Here is a 23,694-nt window from a genome sequence, read left to right on the forward strand (position 1 = left end):
AAAAAGATCCACCCCTTCCCCCTTTTCCACTCTCTCTTACAAAACAATATAACGTCACAAATAAACCTTAGGATGCCATCTTTCCTTGAAAAGAACTGGCTAAGTGTATGCATGTTCATAATACTGTTACGATGGAGAACGTCGCAAAATAAGCGATATAAAATTATAAACGTGTGTATTTTTGTATGTACAATAACAATCTTTATATCTGTTGATTTGTTTGCAAGCTATTAATTTCTGCTCTAGTTGATATGGTGATGAATCTATTTATATGAATTATATTATATGAATATATGAATAATATCATAATATGTAAATAAATTGCTTATCAATAGATAAGAATAAAAAGGTTATACCAATAGAAACAACAAAAAATATCTACTATCATACCATAAATACTTTCCTATGATTTAGAAGAGATTTTTTGTAATCAATTAAATAGAATTCAAGAATAACATATGTTAGACATATTTTTTAAAATTTTACTAAATTAAATATATTCGATATTTATAATAATTTAAAAATATTTATAATATATATATGTAAGAATTGAATAGAATCTTCCATTAAGTAATAATATCATGATGTATATATTTTATTTATTTATAAATTACATTTTTATTTTATATTCACTCTTTTACCAAAAACAATTTTTCTTTATATATCGTTTTTTTTAACAATAAAAAAAAATAACTAATTGTGTGAAATACAAATTGATATTAAAAAAAATGTAACTTTAAAATGATATAAAAAAAATGTTAATATAAAATTTTGACCGAAAGGTATAATCACTATTATTTTCCACCCTCCAAAGAAATTCTTACGATTTCCTTGAATAAGTTGAGTGGAACGCCATTAACACTCATGATTGCCACGCAATAAGCCACCCATGTTCATGATGCAGTCTTATTTTCAAACCGAACGATGGCTTGATAAAGTAAAGGCAACCTTTAGCTAACTTTGCGATCAGATCATTTGTGCATGGCATCGGGTATATAGATTCCTCTCGAGCAAGGTTCATGTTGTCCTTCAGCCAACCATCCAATTCACGAGTCATTGCATCAATGCTGACATATGGAACTCTCCTCAGATATATGATCTTAGGCACCGCATCGAGATTCATGTAAACTTTCTCTTGTCTGATCATGTTGGGTTTGTAGAAGTAAGTTGATTCAAGATCTTTTTTTGTTGTCAAGATTATCTTCTCGAGATCATTCTCTACGTTACCCATTAAGAACGTTTTTAATATGTTGTTGAAGGCGTGGAGCCACATAAACCCTAGCAGGGAGATCTTATCACAATCCACCACTATGGCCTCCAGTGTTTGTGAATTACCTTCATACTTAACGTTCACATTGGCAAGACCTAATATCTTGATGGCGCTGCCATCATAACCAGTGAGTTTCATATCCGTCTTACGTATCGTGGTTATGCCTACAATCTTAGCTGTCAGCTTCGAAAGTATAGTGTACCTCGTACCGGTGTCAACTTGCATCAACGTGGGTACGTTGTTGATGCTCACCGTTACGTTGTACGCGTCATATCTGGTATCGTTGACCCCCAGATTGCACACTTCCAAATTCTGCAGACTATATTCTTTAAGATCTGTGTTTAGGCTATCGTCATCATCGATTACTTCGTTGTTTATAGCATGGTTCGTATTCAATTGACAATCACGATCTTTTATAATCATAAGATCTGTTGTATTATTGTCATTTTTGTACTGGTTGGGCCTCGACGAATATTTCAGAAAACCATTAATATTTTGAGGGTTGTATCTGTGCTGACCACGACGGGAATAGTTGGTTTGGTTATCACCTCTATAAGATTTATATTGCCGATCAGGTTTTTGATGATGGTCATGATGATACTCGTGTGATTGCCATGGACGTTGTACCCACTATTGTAGTATCGATTGTCGTAGTAGTTATCATTGCGATTATCGAAAGCGATTATAATGATAATTATCGTAGCTTTGATCAAAACGATTGTCGTGGATGTTTCTGTGCCGTCCATCGAATCGTTTGTCGCGGCAATAGTCACAGCGTACATAATAACGTTCATCAAAGTGCTGTTCGAGACGATTGTCATTAATGAACTGGGGTTGCTTAAGAGATTTACCATGTGCGTGAGAGTCCTGAATGGGTTTTGTTATTACGTAACTATTTTTGACTCTGCCCATGTGAATCCAAATGAAACAATTTCATCACGCCCTTGATATCACTTGGCTCAGTAGTGTCTTCCTCTAAACCTAGATTGTAAATATCTTCCATAGTCATAGAGCTCCTGACCGCTTTCCTGACATCTTTGGACTTCAAAGCAACTCTCACTTTCTCAATAATGCGCTGAATGCCATTGAATTTGCATTCTTTATTGAGTCGTGCTACGCGTGTGACCCAGGCCGAGAACGTCTCCTCCTTGCCTTGAGTGGCAGCATAAAATAATGACAGTTTGACGTTCTCAGTCTTTGATGGATGTTGTAGCTTGAATTTTCCAAGCAGAGCGTTTGGGTCCTGGAAGTCTGCTTCTGGCAAATTGCTTCATTGTTATTGAATTCGTCATCTGGAAGACTTCGGAGAAACAACGCGGCCTTTTCTCCGTTGGAAATCTTCTTGGTGTCGAAGAAATTCTGAAATTTCCTTATGTAGGCACTGTCATTGCTACTGAATTTAGGGAAATCCAGCTTGACGAATTCAGTAATATATGTTGAATTGTTCAAAGCATCCATCGCGAAGTTCGGACGTTATTTGGCCTCTATGTAAGAATTGATTAGAATATTCCATTAAATTATAATATAATAATGTATATATTTTTTAATTTTATATAAATTACAATTTTATTATTTATTCATCCTTTCACTAAAAACAATTTTTCTCTATATATCTTTTTTTTAACAATAAGAAAAATAACTAATTGTGTGAAATACAAATCGATATTTAAAAAAATATAACGTTAAAATGATATTAAAAAAATGTTAATATAAAATTTTCACCGATTAAATTTAAATACAAAGTGAATAAAAAAATGTCACATTAAAATTATATATAAAAAAATGTTAATATAAAATTTTGACCGAAAGGTATAATCACTATTATTTAACAATATATTACCCCTCTTCCTTCTACTGCTCCTGTTGAGCACTTCTTTAATATTGCTAAACAGGCTTTAGTGAATAGACGTGGTTGTTAATCAGAAAATTTTTAAAAATTTGCAATTATTACAAATAAAAGATGATAATTCATTTCATTTTAAGGCACAATTTTCTTTGAATTAAATATATTGATTTAAAAGAATGTGGTTTATTTTGTGAACTTTATATTATATAAAATTAGAAGAACGGCAGCATTCCATTTTTGTTCTGAAGCAGTGCTTCAGCTAGCTTTTTTTTAAATGGTAAGAGCGGGAGCTAGATCTTTTTAAGTGTTAAAATGATTTTTGATTTAATATAATTCATTTTACGTTTTTTTATATACTAAATACTAATTAAATTTTAATTAAGTCCAAGTATTATTTCCTTTTATTTAATTTCAAAAACAAGCAAGTCTCACTCAATGGATGAAGGCAACGCGGTAAATTTTTAATTATATTTTACATTTATATTAATTTTAAAATAATTTAGATGATAAATATATTAGTAATGTTGAAGAAACATCTGGGATTTTATGTATTGAATTTTTTTGCCCAATTTATAAACCTATTTTAAAAATTTCTCAAAATAAAGCCAATAAATCTATGATAATAAAATGTGTGCCATATATTCCAAAAAAATACCTATATTTTATTTAGCATTTTATCAGCATGCAACATTTTAAACATTTATAGGGGAAAGTACGCTCGGAAATAATAAATTCTTATTCTTAATTTATTAATGCCTAACTGGCACCGGGGTGGGAGGAATAATTTTAATTTTAACTTTGGATTACATATAAATTCAATTCATTAAATTTTTTTTAAGTTATATTAATATAATAATGTCACTAAGAAAAATATTTTATTATATATAAAAATTAAATTACTAAAATGGAATATAGAAAAGAAAAAATATATATAATGCGAGAAAAAAAATGATGCATAGTCAAAATAATTATAATTTATTTTTTTTTATTCCATAGACCTTTTTTTAAAAATTTAAATATCAATTTATTTTATTTTCGAAGCATCCAAAGGAAAGGATAATAATTTGTTGAATTAATTTTTTTTTCTATTGTCATCATAAGGTATAATCATGCAAGATATTATATAGTCCTTTAGGATTTTGGGTCCGAATTGAAGTTCAGAAATTTAAAATTGATTGGGAATTTTCATAGACCAAACAGAGACTGATTTATGGATAATTCATTAAATCCGAAGTACTATGCACCGCAGACTTCTTTTAAAAAATAGGTTTTCGATTAAGTTAATCTTGCTAAAATTTCCGTTTTATTGGCTTAAATTTCCTGAACCCGAATTCGGGTCCAAAACCTTAATTTGCCAATCTAGTAGATTTTTTCTCTTAATATTGTATAAAATTTAGAAATAAAATGTCAAGATCTATACCTGGCCATTTAGAGTCATGCGATGCTCAAAAAAATTTTTTACGAACAAATATATGAGTAACTATATTTATATTTACCCCCACCCCCAGCATATACACCCTATAAAGATAAGGTGTATATGATACCATTTTGGTCAAGAAAAAACAACTTAAAATATATTGGTCTGAACCCCTGATCTGTGCTCGAGTTCGTGCTTATAGGTAATTTAGTTGATTAGATATAAGCCCCGGATCTAGGTTTTACACAACCAACCGAATTACAACACTTGTTTTATAAAATTTAAGTTAACCTAAGTTCTCGATTCAAGTTTAGAACTCGAGTCTTAAGAATGAGTCAACTAATCGGCTCAAAACTTGACTTGCGTTTTAAGTTGAGTTATTGCAACTTAGACTAGAAGTTTAAGGTCTGCATTGGGCGGGTTTTCGGCCCGCCCACGCCCACCAATCTAAGTGGGAGGGCAGATGGACGAGTGAAAAATTTTCCAAAAATGGGCAGGCAGGCGGGCTGGTTAAAAAAATTTTAAAACTATGGGAGGGCGTATGGGTGGGCTGGCGGGAGGGGCGGATTAAGAAATTTAAACAATGAGTGGCATGTTAAAGAAATTTAAAACGTTTGTTCAAGAACAAACTAAAAAAATAATTGTTTAAATGATTTATAACAATATTCCTTTTTTATTGTACCAATCGTTTTTTTTTTAAAAGAAGAACACTTACCTTTTTACCTAACTATATTATGTCACACAATAATAGAACTTTTTTCTTAGAATAAATAAACTTTTTTATCTATTAAAAATTAAAATTTTCTTTTATGGGAATGTAATAAAACTTTTTTCTTAAAATTTCCTTTTTTGGGTCTGCAATCTGCATTGTATTATTTTATTTTAGTAATAATTGATTATCTTTATAATTGTCCTTTTCATTTTTATTTTATAATGTATGAATTTTATTTTTTATAACATAATTTTTAATAAAAACATATTTTAATTTAATTTTTATATTATATTATGAATAAAGAAAATATATCTAAATAATATAAAATATTTTACAAGTTAAAAGATAATGAATCAGACAATAAACTCAAATCTTCAATGTGGAAACAATTTAAAATCATTTTCGATGAAAATGACAAAAAGTTTTATTGGATTCGCTGCATGCAATAATTATCTATAAATATAATAACATAAGTTGAACATCCTTCTTCCTGATATGTTCGCGGCCACGACCGCGGGCTGTTCTACCGGGGGATAGGGAGAGGGATCGGCAGAATTGGAGGGACCGGGATTTTCTGGTAGGTTGACGTTGAGATTTAACTTAGTCATCATCGGGTAATTTTAGTAATTTAATTTATTGTTAAAATATCACAATTTACCAAAGAATAAAACTGTAAGAATTTTATTTAACACAAAAAATATTCAGTAAAATAATTTAAAAAAAAGAATTCCCCAAATAAAGGTATTTTTGCAACCTTTTATAATTTATCAAACAAAGAAAAAAAAATAACAAGTTGTTATATAATATCGCGATACAATCATTCTTGAAACTGGTCAGACCCAGTTTCAAATACAATATAAAAATAAGGTCTAATATCAATATAAAAAAAAAGGACGATGGGAAAAACAAAAGAAACAAGTGGAGAAAAACTTAAAGAAATAAGTTATACGGGACAAGAGGGGGGAGAGGTAGAACATAACAGATTCGCTGCATGCAATAATTATCTATAAATATAATAACATAAGTTGAACATCCTTCTTCCTTCGGCATCAATGTTTATCTACAAATTATGAAAATTTGATAGATAATAAAAAAAATAACTGGAAATTTTTAAAAAAAAACTCAATTAAACAAATCAATAAAATCGGGTCTAATCGCCTTAGAATATTGCGCTAGAGATATTTTTAATTTTTTTTAAATTATTCTTTTAACTTTTTAGGTCATTTCATGCCATTCAAGGACCAGGATTTATAAATATTTTACAAAGATTTGTCGACAGCCACATATGGAAAATTGGAAGCCAAAAAAATAATTTCCGAGGCACATAGATAGAGTTACAGAGGATCTTAAGGAAATATTATTTCCTAAAATTAGAGAAATGATAAAAAAATTTATTTGCTCATGTACTACTGATATGTGGTGCGAGGATTTTACAAAAACTGATTATATATCTTTATCATTTAATTATATACAAAATTGGAAATTAGAAAAAAAAATTATTTTTATTTCACAATTTCTAGAGAAAAAAAGACGGAATAAAAAAATATTCTTAAAGAATTATTTAAAAAAATTTAAAACTTGATGTTCCCCGAGAATATTTTTCTAAGCTCATCTTTGCTACCGACCTAGTAACAAATATTAAAAAAACGCTGGAAGGGTAAATTTTTTCCAAATTTTATAAAATTTATCTAATTGGTAGTTACTTTAATAATTTATGAGAGATTCTGTTTTGTATATACCTAAATAAAAACTTTCATATTTAGAAAACTATATTTTCCTTTAATTTTTTCAGATATTAGACTAAATAGACTAAACTGTTTAACACATATGTTGGACACAATTCTTCGCAATGCATTCCAGTCAATTTTTATTTTGGAAAATGGTCCTGAGATCAATAACATTTTGATCACTGCAAAATCGTTAGCCACTTATCAAACAAAGTGGCAACATAAAATATTCAAAATATTGAAATAAGATGGGATACAAAGCATTAGATTCTACAAAGCATTTTTATAATGTATGATGAGATTTTTTTGTTCCTACAATCTCGTGATATGAGTGAAAAAAATTGATGGGAAAGGAAGGTTTAAAAACACTGATAGATTTTGGAGCCATATAAAGATACAACTAATGTTCTTGAGATCTGCTGGCCTAACTACAGAACGTTCCTATATGGTATGAAAATTAATATTTTGGGATTTATGTATATTATTTCTTAAAAAAAGGTATAATCTTCTTTTACATGAGCAATCAAATAAATATGGGTATAATGGGAAACACAAATTGTCGAAAGGATTTAATAAGAAAAGAGCTAAAAATATTATAATTGAAAATTTTGAAATCTATATGCTTCATAAAATTTCAACATTTTTAATACAAAAGTTCCCACAAATGAGGATTTTGACATTGGAGGAAATTAATGAAATAAAAAGACATATTGAAAACATGTTGCATTATATAACAACGTGGATAAAAATTTGATTTTACCCTTTTCCCCAAAAGCAAAGAGAATCCAATTAAAGGGTATTAATAAATTATAAAATCGCTAGGCTATATTAATTGCAATGTTTGAAATAGATAGCATCCGCATCAAAATTAAACCCAAAGATGGGAGGATGAGGGTGTTACAGAGGAGAGTATTGTAACTTGACATAACAAAATATTTAACTTAGAGTAACCAGTTTTGATATGGATAATTTAGCAATTTTAATATGCATATTATAATTAATTTAAATTACTTTATTTAATTTATTATTCTTGGTTTCACTTTTATTTAAAGGGTGAAAACGACAAGAAAGAGATTAGCCAAAGCTATCAAGATTAGCAAGAAAAATATTGGCAATTCCTGCAACTAGTGCTTCTTCTGAACTAGGATTTAGCATTGCTGGAAGGTTTTTAGAACAAAGAAGAACGTGTTTGAATCCAAAAAATGTCGATTTATTATTATTTTTGCATTATAATTACATTATCAATTTTATATTTATATTTTTTTCATAAATATTTTATTTGATCAAATAAATTGTCCATAATTTAAATTGATTATTTTTTTATGCTTATATTAATTTCCTAAATTATAAATATTTTGTAGAGGTGTAATGCTGAAATATTTTTATAAGATGCTTAAAAAAATGAAAGAATGGCCATAATTAAATATTATAAGTGGCTTAGACTAAAAAATTTTTATAAATAATGGGCGGGCGGGTAAAAATTTTTAGACTAATAGGCCGGCGGGCGAGCGGGTAAGGAATTTTAGACCATTTGTTATTTGGATATAAGATAGATCTAACCTTAAGCTTGATAAAATGTCAAAATATTTTTATTTCTTAAACCTAGATTAAAGATGATTAGGATAATTATAATTTGTGCCGGCGGATGTAGGTGGGTTAAATTTTTTTTAACCAAAAACCCACCCAATGCAGATCTCTACACGGAGTCGGTGTCAGGAGAATTCGTTTATAGTATCTGTCTACTAGTGTAGTTAAACGGATCGTTTTGAGCCAATTTTTAAAAACGGCTAACTCAATATTTAATCCAGAATAATAATACGCAAGCCTGAAGATTTTGCTTGTAGAAGGAACAAAGGTTTGGACATCTATCAGCTAAATCTCGTGACTTAGGCAATATTTTTCTGGCTAAAATATTGAGTTAGCCATTTTTAAAAATCAGCTCAAAACGAGTTTAACATGCTACTGTCTACATCTAGAATCTATTAATCAAAATTTCATATTTTAAAAATATACTGATATTTTGATTTTGCGTACTACTTTTTTCAATAGTGGAAGCCTTAACGCGTAATATTTTATTAAATAAAATGCTTAAATTAAAAAAAAATTAATATAGAAACGAGTTTATCTTATTGAGATGAGATAAATGTTATTTAAAATTTTAAAAAAACTGGAAAAATAGTTAAATATCAAAAAAAATAGGGGATGCGTATTTTAATCATCTAAAAAGTGTTTTTTTAATATATTACCAATTTCCCAATTTTTTAAAATTGAAAATAACATTTTCTATATCATCTTAATAAATAAGCACGATTCTATATTTATTTTTTATTTAAGTTCTTTTAATAATTTTTGATAATTAAATTTTTTTAAAAAAATATTAATCTACCATTTTCTAAATTTCCTCAAAGAGCTAAACATTATTTCATATTAAATAGAGCATAATTATTGAGGATAAAAAATTTCCAAATCTATATTTGATTGTTAGGGGGCTCAAGCCCTTGTGACTGCCTCCTAGTGACCCGTTGTGTATTATAGTATTTAATCCTTAAATACTGTAAAAAAATGACTAAAATGTTTTATAAGGGTCTAATATACCACAATATAATTGAATATATTTCCATTTATATTCAATATTTTGCTTTAAAATATAATTTAAGATAGAACTAATCTTACTTTCTTTAGATAGAAACATGTAGTCAAAACCTATTTTTTATATACTAGAAAAAACCATTTTAGTTTTTTTTTGCTCTCTAACCTTTTTTAAATATTAAACATTGGTATATAAATTAAATAAACTTAAATAATTATTTCTGATTGCATAAGATATTTTTTACAGTTCTAAAAATAATTATTATTATCAAGGAGATAAATATAATTTATCTTTATAAATTCTATTCCCACTGAAAGGGGGCAGGGCAAGTATTATATTCAAGTGAACAAAATCTACTTTTTTATTAATAAATGCTATTTACCCACTCGCAAATATTATCATCAAGGATTCAAATATACTTTTTTCTTTATATACACATCTAGATGGTAACTATTATACTATTAACAATGGGGTAGATATCCTCTAAGTTTTTAATGGTTAATTAATAATTCTAGATTGGAATGAATCCGTCAACTCCAATTCATTTTATGTCATTGCACCAGTCTTTATAAAATACTAAATTCTTATGCATAATTTGCGCACCGAATTGAAACCAAATATAATCGTTTTTGATTTAGGTTGCTTTTATTCATATTAAATCATAGATTTTATTAGAGATTGTAATGTTTTGTTATAGATGACACATTATGGCCTTTTCACGTTGATTGGACTGTTCAAGGCCCTTTTCACAAAAAGTAACATTTAAAATTAAACATTCACACTTTATTTTTAAAATATACAATATTTTACATATTAGCACTGAAATTAATGATAATTAATCTAAAAAATTTTATAGAAAGAATTATATTGTTTAATTTAAGCTTGATTCAAATACTCTTTAATGTTCACTTTTACTTTGTTTTTGAAAAATTTATATTTACATACACGATCTGGATTTCATAAATATTGTTAAAATAATATACTCATGAGATAATGGCTATGTTTCCCTTGGATCCCAATCTATATATGTTATGTCTTATAATCAAATTAATTGTATAATTTATTAATTAATTAGCAGCCTTTATAAAACTCTAATTTAGATTGGTATTTTGAGATTTTATTGTTATTTTGAAATTTTATGATAGGTTTTATCAAGAGAGTCAAAAATGTTCTTAAAACTGACACATTATTATAAAGTCACAATATGATATAAAATATATATATATGAATAAAATTGATGATGGATATTAGTAAATATTATTTATTCTTATATAATAAAACTTTAAAATATTTTATGTTTAAATTATTTTAAACAATAACCTTATGTATAAAAAAAATTAAATACTAAAAAATGATGTAATAATGCTATTAAATCAACCCTTTGATGCCAATGATTAAAAAAAAAATTTCCATAAATTATTTATTTATACACTGTAGAGATGCCCAAATTTTTTTTGAACTTTTATAAAAAAAAATTTCTATAAATTATTCATTTATACACTCCATAGAAGCCCAAAAATATTTTCAACTTATTTTTAATTATACAGGTAAAAAATGATGATGCAATTTGACATCATCATGCATAGTGTAATACAAATATCTATTTATTATGAAAATCTTGAAAACACTTTATATTGGTTATAAAATAAATATTATATTACATTTGGTCTGGAATACGCATTTATGCATAACTTGCATTTTTGCTTTGTTTACGCAGCCATAGGCATATTTTGAATTTTGCTATGGGGAGGCACTATTAGGTGGGTTGCTATATAAGATTTTTATAAAAGAAGAAAGCAATTAAAAATATAGTTGATTAATTCCATTAGTTAATTGGGAAAATCTTTTTTTGCTTTCTTCAACCAGATGAAAATTTGATTTAGCCATTTTTAGCTGGCTAAAAATGAGTGTCCAACCAGTTTTCATAGACTTTGGTATTTACATTATGCTATCCCTACATCTAAAAATAATTGAGAACAAATATAAATAGTGTAGATTATTAATATTATTATTTGCGGTTATGATCAACCACAACTTAGTTGTTTGCACAATAGGAATAGTGCATTATCGTGAAAACTGTGAATAATTTTATTATGCCTTTGTAATTAATTTTGTCAGTTTATATATCTTTTACAAATCATTAATCGTAATATACAATTAAAAAAATATATTTCAATAACAATTAATCCTTTTACCAATTGTGTTTATTTTCAAGGTTAATTGATTATATTACATCTATTCTTTCCTTTTTGACTATCGATTTGAAATGGTATAAATTGTTGTTACTTTCGTTCCTACTCTGGGTTGATCCGTACTACCGATTTCAATCTTTTCATTTATTATGGTGTCTTTGGTTATCGAGTCTTGTATAGGATCAATGTTTGTGGCTATCGAGTTTTTTATAGGATCAATGTCTTTGGCTATTGAGTTTTGTATAGGGTCAATATCATCCTTTTGGTATAGTTTGCATAGTTTTTCCTTCTCTTCCTTCCTATTTTTAAAATTGGAATCATCGAACCTATGTTTTAAATGATTAATATGTCTTCGATTGTAATTTTATAAAATGAATAACTAGATCTAAAAATAATAATATTTTTATAATTTAATTAGGAATGGCAAAGTTTACGATTCATGTGGAGAAGAATTGTTACCATATCCAGATGTTCCAGAAATTTTAGAAAATCTTTCAAAAGATGGATATACTTTAGCTGCGGCATCGAGGTTTAAATTTAGAAGATATTTATCACATACATTTTATTAATTTTTTATAGAATTTTATTTCTTAAAGTAGTACGTATTTCAAACTTACCAAGTTTTTTGCTTGAAACGAAGCACTTTGCAAGTTTGAAAATATTTTACTAGGCAAAATGCTATATATATTAATTTTTTTTATCTATATTGGAAAGAGTAATCATGATATTAACGTTGTTAAACGGCCCCAATATGGCAGAAGGTTTAGACCTCTATTTGCAAAATCTCGTAGCTATATTATTTTGGGTAAAATTTTAATCGGGAGGTTTTGCTGTTTAACAACATTACATGATATTTTAAAAAAATAACAAACAATTTAAATTTATATTTTTTTTATGCATTAAAGGACTACAATACCAGCATATGCCGAACAAATGCTTAAATTATATGATTGGAATAAATATTTCAAATACAAAGAGATATACCCTTCCTGTAAGGTCAAACATTTTGAAAAGTAAAATTTTTTAGTTTTTTTTCATTAAAAAAAATTGATTAATTCCTTTTGAATTTTAGACTTTGTTTTCACAGTCAATCAAAAAAGCTCGAATACACGATTTATTTTCGCGCAAAATTTTCTTTTTTTTGCCTAATAATATGTGTTTTTAATTTAAGCACATTTTATTTTTTTAAGATTTTTTAAAAATATTAAGAAACTAATAGGAAAATTATTATAATAGATTTGGAAAGGGATACTAATAAAATTTTAAAATATTCTAATTTACCATCTTCAATACACAGAAGTAGAATTAATGTTAGTAATTTTGGTAAAGAAATTAGAACAAAATATATGAATTATTTTATTAATGTTGATGTTATATAATATTTGCACCAATGTTATAATATATTTATCTGATAATTATGGATATGAAAAAATTTACAAAACATTTAGATTTTCTATAATCAAAATATAATTATAATAAAACATAAGGATTTTCAATAATCATAATCCATAAATTTTTTAAGAGAAATCTTGTTAAAAACCTTTAATAAAATTAGTCATTTCGTCCTCCTCTTCTAGTATATTTATTTTAATTATTTTCAATTTCTCCTGTTAATTCTAAAAAAAATTCATGTTTCATTTTTTTCCCTTTATTAGGAATTTGAATAGTGAGATTTTAAAATAAAATATTATTTTATTAAATGTAATTTATTACAATCTCTATGTCATTGCTTCACTTAAACCATTGATAATGACTAGAATTAGATGGCAATAAATTCTGAATTAATTAAAATGACAAATTTATATTATGCAATTAATAACCTCCTCTTCAAAGGAAGCATTCTCAAGACTTAAATCTAGTTTAGATTTACATAATGGAGTAATCATCATTGTTTCAAGGAAAAAAAGTGATTTAGAATTCACTTTCTTTTAAATCCAGAGAATGGAGCTCTTTTTTTCCCCTCACATATATCTTTTAAGCATTTTTATATTTTAATTTAGCCTTCTAATACTAATAATTTAAATAATCCGTATCTAATTGTCATAACCTAAGTTGACATATTATGCTTTATAGCTATTTCTTGAAACTCTTTTTCCCTTCCAAATTTATTTTTATGCTTATCACTACTTTATAAACTTGAGTGTTATATCTTCAATATCAAATTTATCTAAAATTAAATATATTAGGAATAAAAGAATAAATAGTAAGCTTAAAAATTTTATTAAAATGTTATATAGTAATTTACCCATCATATAATTTTTTAAAACTCAAAATGCTGATTAAAATTACGAATTCGCAAAAATTCAATAAATGAATATGGAGAAAAGAAAATGTTTTTTTTTAAAATTCGCGTAAAAAAAATGCACGAATATTTGCTGACACTCACGTCTTGTTTATATTGTTTTCAAATTTTGCGAAAATTAAATGGGCGAATATGTGAATTTTTAATTGCTAGAGAAGACATAGTATTATTGTCATTTAACGCTATTTTTGAGCCCTTATTACCAAAAATAAGAACCCGACCCTCGATATTTCGCTGAACCCAAACCCGAACCCGTTTTTTAAATTTAGGGTTCAAGCTTTTTTTCAAAAAAAATTTTTTTTTTTTTATTTTAGACCTTCATTTTATTTATTTTAAATATTATGTTAAAAATATAATTTACGATTTTCATTTATAAAAGATTTCCTATTTAAAATAATTGTTTTTTTTATTAAAAATAAATATTAATTTAAAAAAAAACATTTTTTGATCATTTTTTCGTGGAATCATTTTTGTTATATTTATGAGCCGGCCATTTTTCGTAAAAATTTTTAAATTTTAACCAGCAAAGCAGATTTTAATATTGTTGTTTGTGAATTATTAAATTGATAGTAAGACAAAGAGAAAATCACGAATATATTATAATTATGATGATAAATTATTTTTATGGCAATACTAAATAAAATAAATTTTAAAAAAATGATGTTTCTGTTATTTTTACTAATTTTAATATTATTTTTCTGGTCTCCCAACCCTGAACCCGAACCGGGTTCAGAGATTTTTCACTGAACCTAAACCCTAACCCATTTTTTTTAAGGGAGGGTTCTCCCTGCTTATTACCCTTTTAAAAAATCATTATATTTTCATAAAGCAAGAAATTTGATAGGTAGCTAAGTCAAATAATTGACGTTCTTTTCCTGATTTTTTTTTATTAATCGACGACTTTAACTATTAAATTTCAAGTATTATTTGTACATGCCGATTTTGAGTACCTCTCCCAGCATTTAGAGAGATCATGGTCCTTAAACATTATTTTTTTTTATTTATGTTTATAATGGTTATTAGATGCAGAGTTGTTTACCAATACAAAAATGTTGTATTATCTTAAAAAATATTTCTGTCCAGATATATTTTTAAGGGTAACTATCTATTTATAGATACATTTTTATACTTTTTTTGTATTGTGTATCGTCCAAGTTTATTTTCCCATCTTAAAACAAATTTTATTTTACACTAGTATTAATAATATTTTAATTATAAAATTGATAATGAAGACACAAAAATATTTTCTTGGTTTTGACCACTAGAATCTCTCAGTTTTCTACTAGGTTCTATCAATAATAAATTTCCCACGATTTATCTTGTCACTGGTTCTTAAATTTATTTATTTCTTTCTTACCCCTTTTTTTTATTGAATTATTTTTATTAGAATAAAATTAAATTAAAATATAATTTAAAAAAAAATAATATAATGAATATCTTCTTCCTTTTTTACGAGGTTTTTATAACTCCAAAAAATAATCTTGCCAAAAAATAATATTGGTAAAAAAAGATAATATTGATAATAAAAAATATTCTTAATGACTTTACAAAAAAGAATATTTATCACACATATCATAACCAATTTTTACACACTTGATTCGATTTGGCTCTAATTTCAGAAAATTTAAAGTAAAAAATCAAACTGACAAAACGATTGGTCGATGGATGAACTTTCAATTTCTAAATAATACTATTCGCAGAAAATAAAATCCAAATAGTACATATGTCAAAAATCCCAAGAGGATATTGAAAATATAAAATTTAAATTATCAAACTTGAAATGATAATTTTTAAAATGAGTGTCATTTTACTTTATTTAAAGATTATACTAGTATACGACATTTTCAGCACACCAGCTATGGCTGTGCTTAAATTTTAGTGATTAATACTTTGAGAATGTTTATTAATTGAAAGCTAATAATCATATAATTTTATATTTTATCTATAAATTTAATATCAAACTGAATAAAAAATGTTTAGTTTAATTCACAATTCAATAGATTTTCAATTTTGGCATTATGCACATCTTGCTTGATTATATTAATAAAAGTATCTTAAATATACCTGGAAATATTATATCTGTATATAGATGCATGTTAAAAGTATCTTATAACCTTTCTGGTTAGATTTAAAGCTATTAATTACCGTGTCATGGCATAGATTGTATAATGATAAGCAACTTTTAATATGTAATTATAGTTTTATTCGTTTTAAATGTTAATCTGGACATTTCCTTTATTTAACAACAATATAAAAATAAATAAGATTTGATTTCAGCCCAAATTTCATCTTGTTTTATTTTATATATTATACTTTATATTTTGCAAGAATAATGAAGCAATCTGGCATTTCCTACGAAAAAATGTTGTTTTTTGATGACGAATATCGCAATATCGAAGACATACAAAAATTAGGTTTTCATTAAATTCTAATATTTTATTATCATATACAATTAACTCTAAAATTGAAGTAGAGCCCCACTAGCAATAAATTTTGAAGTTTTTTTACATAGCTCTATCAATAAGAGTATACCTTTATAAATAGCTAATTTTTTTACTCAGAGAAAATAATTTGGAGGTAATATCCTAGGATTTACCTTCTTTAAGGTATATGGAAGGACATTTCTCATGCATTCCTCCTCCATAGATAATGATTATATTTTATCGTTTTTATTTAATAAAGAAATTTCAACAATTACTTTGTTTATTTCAAGGAATATTTCGATAGATTAAATTTCTGTAGTTAGATTAAATTTCTGTAGTTTTTATAATCAGGGTATCGGGAATGAACTATATATTTGGAAGGAGAACTGAACATTAGGTTCCGAAAAGAGATCTGCACGGGTAGCAATTGCATGACCTAACTCGAGTTTTATATTTTCGGATTCGACCCATATTTTTTTAAAAATTTTTAGGCCTAGTCCCTGTCTATGAAGATTTTTTATTGCCTAGGCTTAAAAAAGTCAACTTATTTTTGACGCCCAGATATTAATAATATTAAAAAAAAAATTCTAATAATTATTCATTTATACACTCCATAGATGCCCAAAATTTTTTTAAACTTTTATTTTTAAATATACAGGTAAAAAAAAGTTATGATGCAATTTGACATCGTCAGGCATAGTGTAATACAAATAAATTTAAATATCTATTTATTATTAAAATCGCGAAAACATTTTATATATTGGTTAAAACATAAATATATATTGCATTTGTTCTGGAATATGTATAACTTGCATCTTTTCGCATCTGGCCAATGACCTATATTGTCATATCTGATATCATATATATACTGTGTATATATAATTTATGTGTGAATTATTTATTTTAAAATATAATTGCATAATAATGGTTATAAAAGACTGTTTACTTGGATAAAAATGGAAGAAGTGTTAAGTCAGATTTAGTTCTAATTTAGCATTTTGAATATTGAATTATAAACCAGCAATCTATATTCCTTAAAAGTCATATGATGTGCAAGCAATCTGTATCAAAATAAACCTAGCATATAAATCGATTATATCTAAAATAGCACAACCATATTTACCCATTATAACCAATATTTCATATGACGAATTATTTATGCAATATTAGTTACTATAACATAACTTTTAATAAATATTCCAATACAGTATCTATATTACATACAAATAGATTTCATATGAACTAGTAAAAATAAATTGACCCATATGATTAAACATCTAAGCATATTTTCTTATACATTAGTAATCGATTTATATATATAAATTTATTGGTAAACATGATTTCTAAGAAATTCTTTGGTTATACATTCTTTATTATTATATTTAAAAATATCGGTTACATTATATGTATTTAACATTTTTCTATAATATAATGTTGATTCCCAAGACAAACTATAAATTACCTTAGTTTTATCAAACAATCATAATAAATTACACCTTATCTTATATTAGACCCATACGAAACAAAATATTCTATAAACTTTTTAAATATATTATTTTCCAAATTATCTAAAACACGTTATATAATTTGCTATCGCAACAGACAGCTACTGCTTGTGATAAACTACTAATACAGCATGTATTATTGAATATATATCTCAAATCCTAGCTCTAAAGGTCTATTGATTTGTGATAAAATTTCCATTATTCAACAAGTTAATCTAATCTTGGTCCCTTCAATTATGTAAAATTTCAGGGCACAGCACTCCATAATATGAAGCACGTTTTTTATCTATGGTTTATCTGGTAACTGTATTATACCACAAGAAATAGAGAGTTTACAAATTTTTAAATATAGCAATACAAAAATCGATGATGATGTTGCGATAGCAAATTATATAAAGTTTTTTGATAATTTAAAAAATAATAGATTTAAAGTTATAGAATATTTTATTTCGCATGGGACTAATATTAATTCATATATGATAAGGTGTAATTTATTATTTGCAGATAAGTCTTGTTAATTTTTTGACATTCTGTTTGGGATCAGATAGAGCATTAAATATTAACCTGAACTAGAATATGATTGCATTAATTTTAGATTCTGGCAGTGTCAAAACCTTTCTATTTTGCTTATACTCATGAGCGGTTCGTTCCGCTAGTATATAGATTAAAGTTTCTGGAGGATTTAACAGGTTCTGGTATATTATCCTTAAGTCTTTTTGCCAGCTTCAAAATTTTACCTTTGCTTATAATTCACTAAGCTTTGATTCCGCCGGTGTCTGGCTTGAAGAACAATTAAGACTAAATATTGGCATAAGTTTTGTTAATTGATCCTCAAGTCGATCTGTTAACTTCACGTACATTAATGATGGTACATCATTGGAGGCTTTTTCGGAATTTTTTTTCTACCGAGTATATATTTTCAAAAATAAATTTTAATATTTTGGAAATTAATATTTAAAGAAAAGCGGGGAAAAGTCTTGTTTAAAATATAATATTAGACGTCGGTCTTGAGAGGAATTGCTTTGTAGAATGAGTATTAGTAGTAGTAATTTAGCTCAATTTAAATATAATGAAATTTGTTTATTTTATCAATTAAGTTTAAAAATAAAATCTCATATTATCTAACAATAATTTTCTCACGAGTAAAAAATATATCTTTTTTTATAAAATGTAAATCAATTACGGTTATAAAGCATAGCTGCAAACTCATATTAACAATTTAAAAGTAATATAAATTGAGTAATAATAAATATAAAAGTTAATATAGTACATATTATGTAACAATATTAAAATAACCTTGTTTTCTTTTTGAAAACTAGAAATCTATATATGGAAATAAATAATTACATATTCTTAATCTCTAAAATATAGATTTCAATCTTATCTTCCAATGCCTGTGTATCACATGTTGGTTTTTTTATGACAATCTTGAGCAAACATGTCATTTTGGACTTATAAGTTTTTGGAATTCATTGCTGTTTTATTAATCCACAAATTTTATTGTTATATTAAAAAGACATGCTTTTTGGAGAGTTACAGTAATTTATACAAAGTAGCCTTACCCCCCCCCCATCTCTCATTAGTTATAGCCCTTCTTTCGATTTTATCAAAATAATTTTTATTTGATATATTTTTAGATTAAAATTTATTTTAATATTTAAAGGGGTTACTTGTATTTACATCAAGCAAGGTGGCCTAACTAAATCGGAATTATGCAAAGGTTTAAAAACACATGAAATCAAGCTGAAAACTCAAAAATAATTCATTATAATTAAATGATAATGTTTTATATTATAAAATTAGCCAATATCTTGTGATATTTATTGATAGTCAAATTTTTTTTATATACAATTAATATTTTGTTATAATATTTGTAAAATGAATCATAATATATAATTTTGTTCAAAATAAATATAAAAAAATATTTTTAATAAATTATTGGTCACAGTTTAAATGATAATTTTAATATTTTAAAGAACGCATTAATTTTTTTTACTATTTTTCTACTCAAGTAAATTAATCAATAATTTTTACTAATATTAATTGTAAGCTTTATTATATTAAATTTAACAAAGTATTTTATTCTATTTTTTAGAATTAATAGTTATCATTGAATTAGGCCCTGCTGGATTTAATTTTGAAATATTATCTACTTTTGCATGTAAAAATAAATATATATTATCATTTAAAAAAAATTGCTACATAAATACAAAATTAGTAACAAATTATTAAATGACCGTTCTAAAAAATCTAAGGATCAAATGTTTAAATCCACAATATATGAACAAGTTCATAGCCAATGCTATGAGGGTAAAATTAGACCCTCCAAATAAAAAGATTTTAATTTTTTAAATTAAGTATATAAATATAAGGAAAAGCACAAATATTTAAAAGACAAGTCAAAATTATTAAATGCAATATAACTTTAATTGAAGTTAAAAAAAATTCTTATCCTATTTAAAAGATTAGTTTATGCAGAAACCCCTTGAACATAGAGAAAATACTATATTTTTTAAAATATTAATAAAGAGTAATATCTATTTCAAAATTAATTTCCGTAGGTCATATTTCAATTCCAGCAGGGCTTTTTTATTTTTGTAAAATTAACTGTTAAATTTTACCTAATTAAACAATATTTAGCTTAAAATAACTATATTTATCAAGATAAAATTTAGAATTGACTGATTGATTTCCATTTTTGAAATGTAAGTGCAATTGTGGATTCCCGCAAAGGTATCATAAATCTACTACAATTATCAATGAAGAATCTGGTCTAGGGCGATCCACATATTTTTCACCAATCTGATATTTATATTGATTTTTCACCCCCCCCCCCCCTTCCCCCTTATTTGAACCAAATGTAATTAAGAAATTAATATTTTTTATGCAAAAAATCGAATTATGCAATTAATTTAATTTTTTTATTTCTAAAATAACTTAGAAAAGTTTACGAATATTGGTAGTATTAAATGAATTTTCCATTATTCCTCCCCGTGAAATTAGGATTCTGCAGATAATGCATTTTGCAAAATTATCTTTGTCTTTTGTAAAATATTTCCATAATCCAAATAACATATTTAAAAAAATCCTTTTATTTAAAGTATAAATAATAAAATTGGCATTATTTAAAATAAATAATTGGGTGTTCCTTTCTATTTTTATAAAAAAAACTTTTAAAATATTATAAATCTATTTAAAAAAATAATAAAATTTAAGAGATTTTGTACATTTGCATTGTTTCAAAAAAATTATTTAGAAAATATTATTAATGTAAATCATAAAATAACAAAAAAAGAAAAGTAAAAAGATTGGATTGGTTTTTTAGAGGTACCGACCCAATCCGATATTTTTGGAAAACTTGAGATATCGGTGCCATTCAATATTTAATATCGGCACAGCGCTAATTTGGTCCAATCACCCAAAGTGAATATATTACAATTATTGAAAACCTTGTCATTTAACAATTTTTTAATAATTATAATTGTATCTATTTTGCAATATATTGTATTATAATAATAAATTTTATAAAAAAGAATAATAAATGTTTGCTTAAAAAGAGTCTAAATTAATCCAGTTAATTGTAATGTATAAAATTATAAAAAGAATTAGGATATGATTTGTTAGTCTAAGTTTTGAGTTGTTTTATTAGATCATTCAGAATTCTTGTAGCTATCATTATCTTCATTTTAGTGTACACTATGCAATCTGAAAATAATTAATGGATATAAAAAGTATATAAGAATTAGATTGATAAATTTCAAAAAAGTCCAATACTAAGTTAAAGCAAGATCAAATAGAATGACTCAAATAAAAGTATAAAATATTTTAAATTTAATCAGTAAAAAAATACTTAGTTTGATTGATCAAAAGCAAAATTTACAGATTTATTTTCATTTTAGAATTACTATTTAAATAGGAAAATATTAATTAATATTAAAAAAATATAAGAATTAGATTGATAAATTCCAGAAGGGTCTAATTAGAAGTTAGTTCTAAGTTAATTCTATCAAGATCTACTAATTTAATTCTAGCTGGATCAAATACCATATTTAATCAAAAAATGAATAAAAAAATTGTAAAATTCTGGATTTTTATAAAAAAAAATTTCTGGCTAAGTCTGGATTTTTTTAAAATATATAATTATTTTAATTTTTATCTAATAAAGGCGATTTAAAGCCCTGCTTTGAGGTATTTAAAAAAAAGTTAAGCTTGACCATTGTACTCTGGCTGGGCCTGCAGGTCTCTGATTTAAATAAAAAATAAATCTGAAAATCTGGATAAAAAAAATTAATTTGAACAAATTATCATAAATTTCAATAAGGAGCAGGGTCTAATACCATATTTATCAAGATTTTCTAATTGATTTTCATTTCAGAAATATTAAAATATTTTAAAAAAGGAATAAAAATTTTTTTTAAATTTACTAGTAAAAAAAAATATTTCACTAAAAAGATATTTATTGAAAGTAGAATTTATAATTTAATTTAATAAAAGAATAATTAATAACTTTGAAGAAGTATATATTAGATAAAAGAGATAGCATGAATAACATAATGTTGAGAGGTATTGAAGGAGCTTTTACCACCAGAAAAGGTGAAAACTAAAAATAAAAAAAAATTAATTTATCAAAGTTGAAAATAAAATTTTGTTAATGATAAATAAAAACAACATGCATTTTAAAATATGAAAATTATAATTTTTTTAAACTTTTATAATGTAACTATTCGATTTTAATAAACAGCCCCAATTAAGATTATAACCAAAATAACCTTATGTTAGCCTAAAGATTTTGCTCATAGCTGGCAGGAGCCAAATCTCGCTTACATAATATTATTTCAGTTAAATCTTAATCTGGCCATTCTAAAAAATCAATCCAAATCAAGCTTTTTAACAACACTAGTAGCCATAGTGTTAAGTCAAGTAATAATAGCCATTATATTATGCATATATATTTAAATTTTCATAATTGTAACCTAAAAAAATGAGGTTATATCATTGGCAGCATTTTCTAAGGTTGACAAAGGTATGCCATATAATTTATTAATCTAAAAAATATTAAAATTATATTTAATTTAAAATACTTTTTGGCAAAAAAGTTGTCTAGTCATTTTTTCAGATGTAGATACATATATGATAACTTTATTTGGACCTAATGTTTTGAAACTTAAAAAGTTTTTTCCTTTACAAATTGAAATAAAAATGTGATCATGTTTTTAATATAAAACCTGGATTTAAATCAGAATACCAAATGTTATTAATACTTTTAATAATGGGTTTAGGTGACAACAAAGCATAATACCTATTATCTATAAAATAATATTTAAATATTAATTTTGTTGATCAGAATATCAACTTGTAATTATCTTTGTTTTATTCAGTTGTATAAAATTCAACTTATTAGAATTATCTTTTTCCATAGGTATATGTTTATCTGCTAATTTATGAACTTCTTTACTGAGCCAAGAGCAGATTTCATCCTTAATCCAAATATTAAACATTAACATGTTGTCATACTTTTTGTTCATCCTTTATTTTAAAATCAGAATCCTCATCTTCTTGTATAAACTTTATGTTAATTAGTATGACTTTACCTGAATTATCCTTAATATTAGCCATATATAAAAAAAAATTTCATTTATTTACTTGAAAAAATATACTTTTCATTCTGATTTTTTCAATAATATTTTGAATATCCAAGAGTTCCTGCCAA

The 23,694-nt window shown here is 25.4% G+C and overlaps 2 protein-coding genes and 1 long non-coding RNA gene across 5 annotated transcripts; 2 read left to right on the top strand and 1 right to left on the bottom strand.

Moving 5' to 3' along the window:
- The first annotated feature begins 7,294 nt into the window (after window positions 1-7,294).
- Window positions 7,295-8,050, top strand: LOC135928530 (uncharacterized). Its single transcript, XR_010572373.1, has 4 exons — window positions 7,295-7,420; window positions 7,471-7,768; window positions 7,823-7,918; window positions 8,025-8,050. It is a non-coding gene; the product is annotated as an uncharacterized LOC135928530 (long non-coding RNA).
- A 1,752-nt stretch (window positions 8,051-9,802) lies between these two features.
- Window positions 9,803-19,814, top strand: LOC135928144 (magnesium-dependent phosphatase 1-like). Its single transcript, XM_065464510.1, has 7 exons — window positions 9,803-10,034; window positions 10,078-10,200; window positions 10,260-10,317; window positions 12,173-12,283; window positions 12,660-12,767; window positions 16,385-16,470; window positions 19,648-19,814. Exons 2-7 carry the CDS (start codon window positions 10,149-10,151, stop codon window positions 19,743-19,745), a joined length of 513 nt encoding a protein of 170 aa, XP_065320582.1. The 5' UTR covers window positions 9,803-10,034; window positions 10,078-10,148; the 3' UTR covers window positions 19,746-19,814.
- A 1,244-nt stretch (window positions 19,815-21,058) lies between these two features.
- LOC135928326 (uncharacterized) lies at window positions 21,059-23,694 on the bottom strand. Of its 3 annotated transcripts, none has more exons than XR_010572289.1 (7): window positions 23,628-23,688; window positions 23,499-23,575; window positions 23,338-23,461; window positions 23,210-23,290; window positions 23,066-23,163; window positions 22,958-23,029; window positions 21,059-21,689 (listed from the first exon to the last, which is right to left on the bottom strand). XR_010572289.1 is itself a non-coding variant. In XM_065464768.1 (7 exons), exons 1-6 carry the CDS (start codon window positions 23,646-23,648, stop codon window positions 22,958-22,960), a joined length of 483 nt encoding a protein of 160 aa, XP_065320840.1. In that variant the 5' UTR covers window positions 23,649-23,694; the 3' UTR covers window positions 21,059-21,689. The 3 variants fall into 3 exon arrangements, 2 of the variants coding, with proteins under 2 accessions (XP_065320840.1, XP_065320841.1); XM_065464768.1 differs by having other exon boundaries at window positions 23,499-23,585; window positions 23,628-23,694; XM_065464769.1 differs by having other exon boundaries at window positions 23,338-23,575.

This window comes from Gordionus sp. m RMFG-2023, chromosome 4 (genome assembly GCF_954871325.1).
Source record: "Gordionus sp. m RMFG-2023 chromosome 4, tfGorSpeb1-WG-v2, whole genome shotgun sequence".
Taxonomy (NCBI): Eukaryota; Metazoa; Nematomorpha; class Gordioida; order Chordodea; family Parachordodidae; genus Gordionus; species Gordionus sp. m RMFG-2023.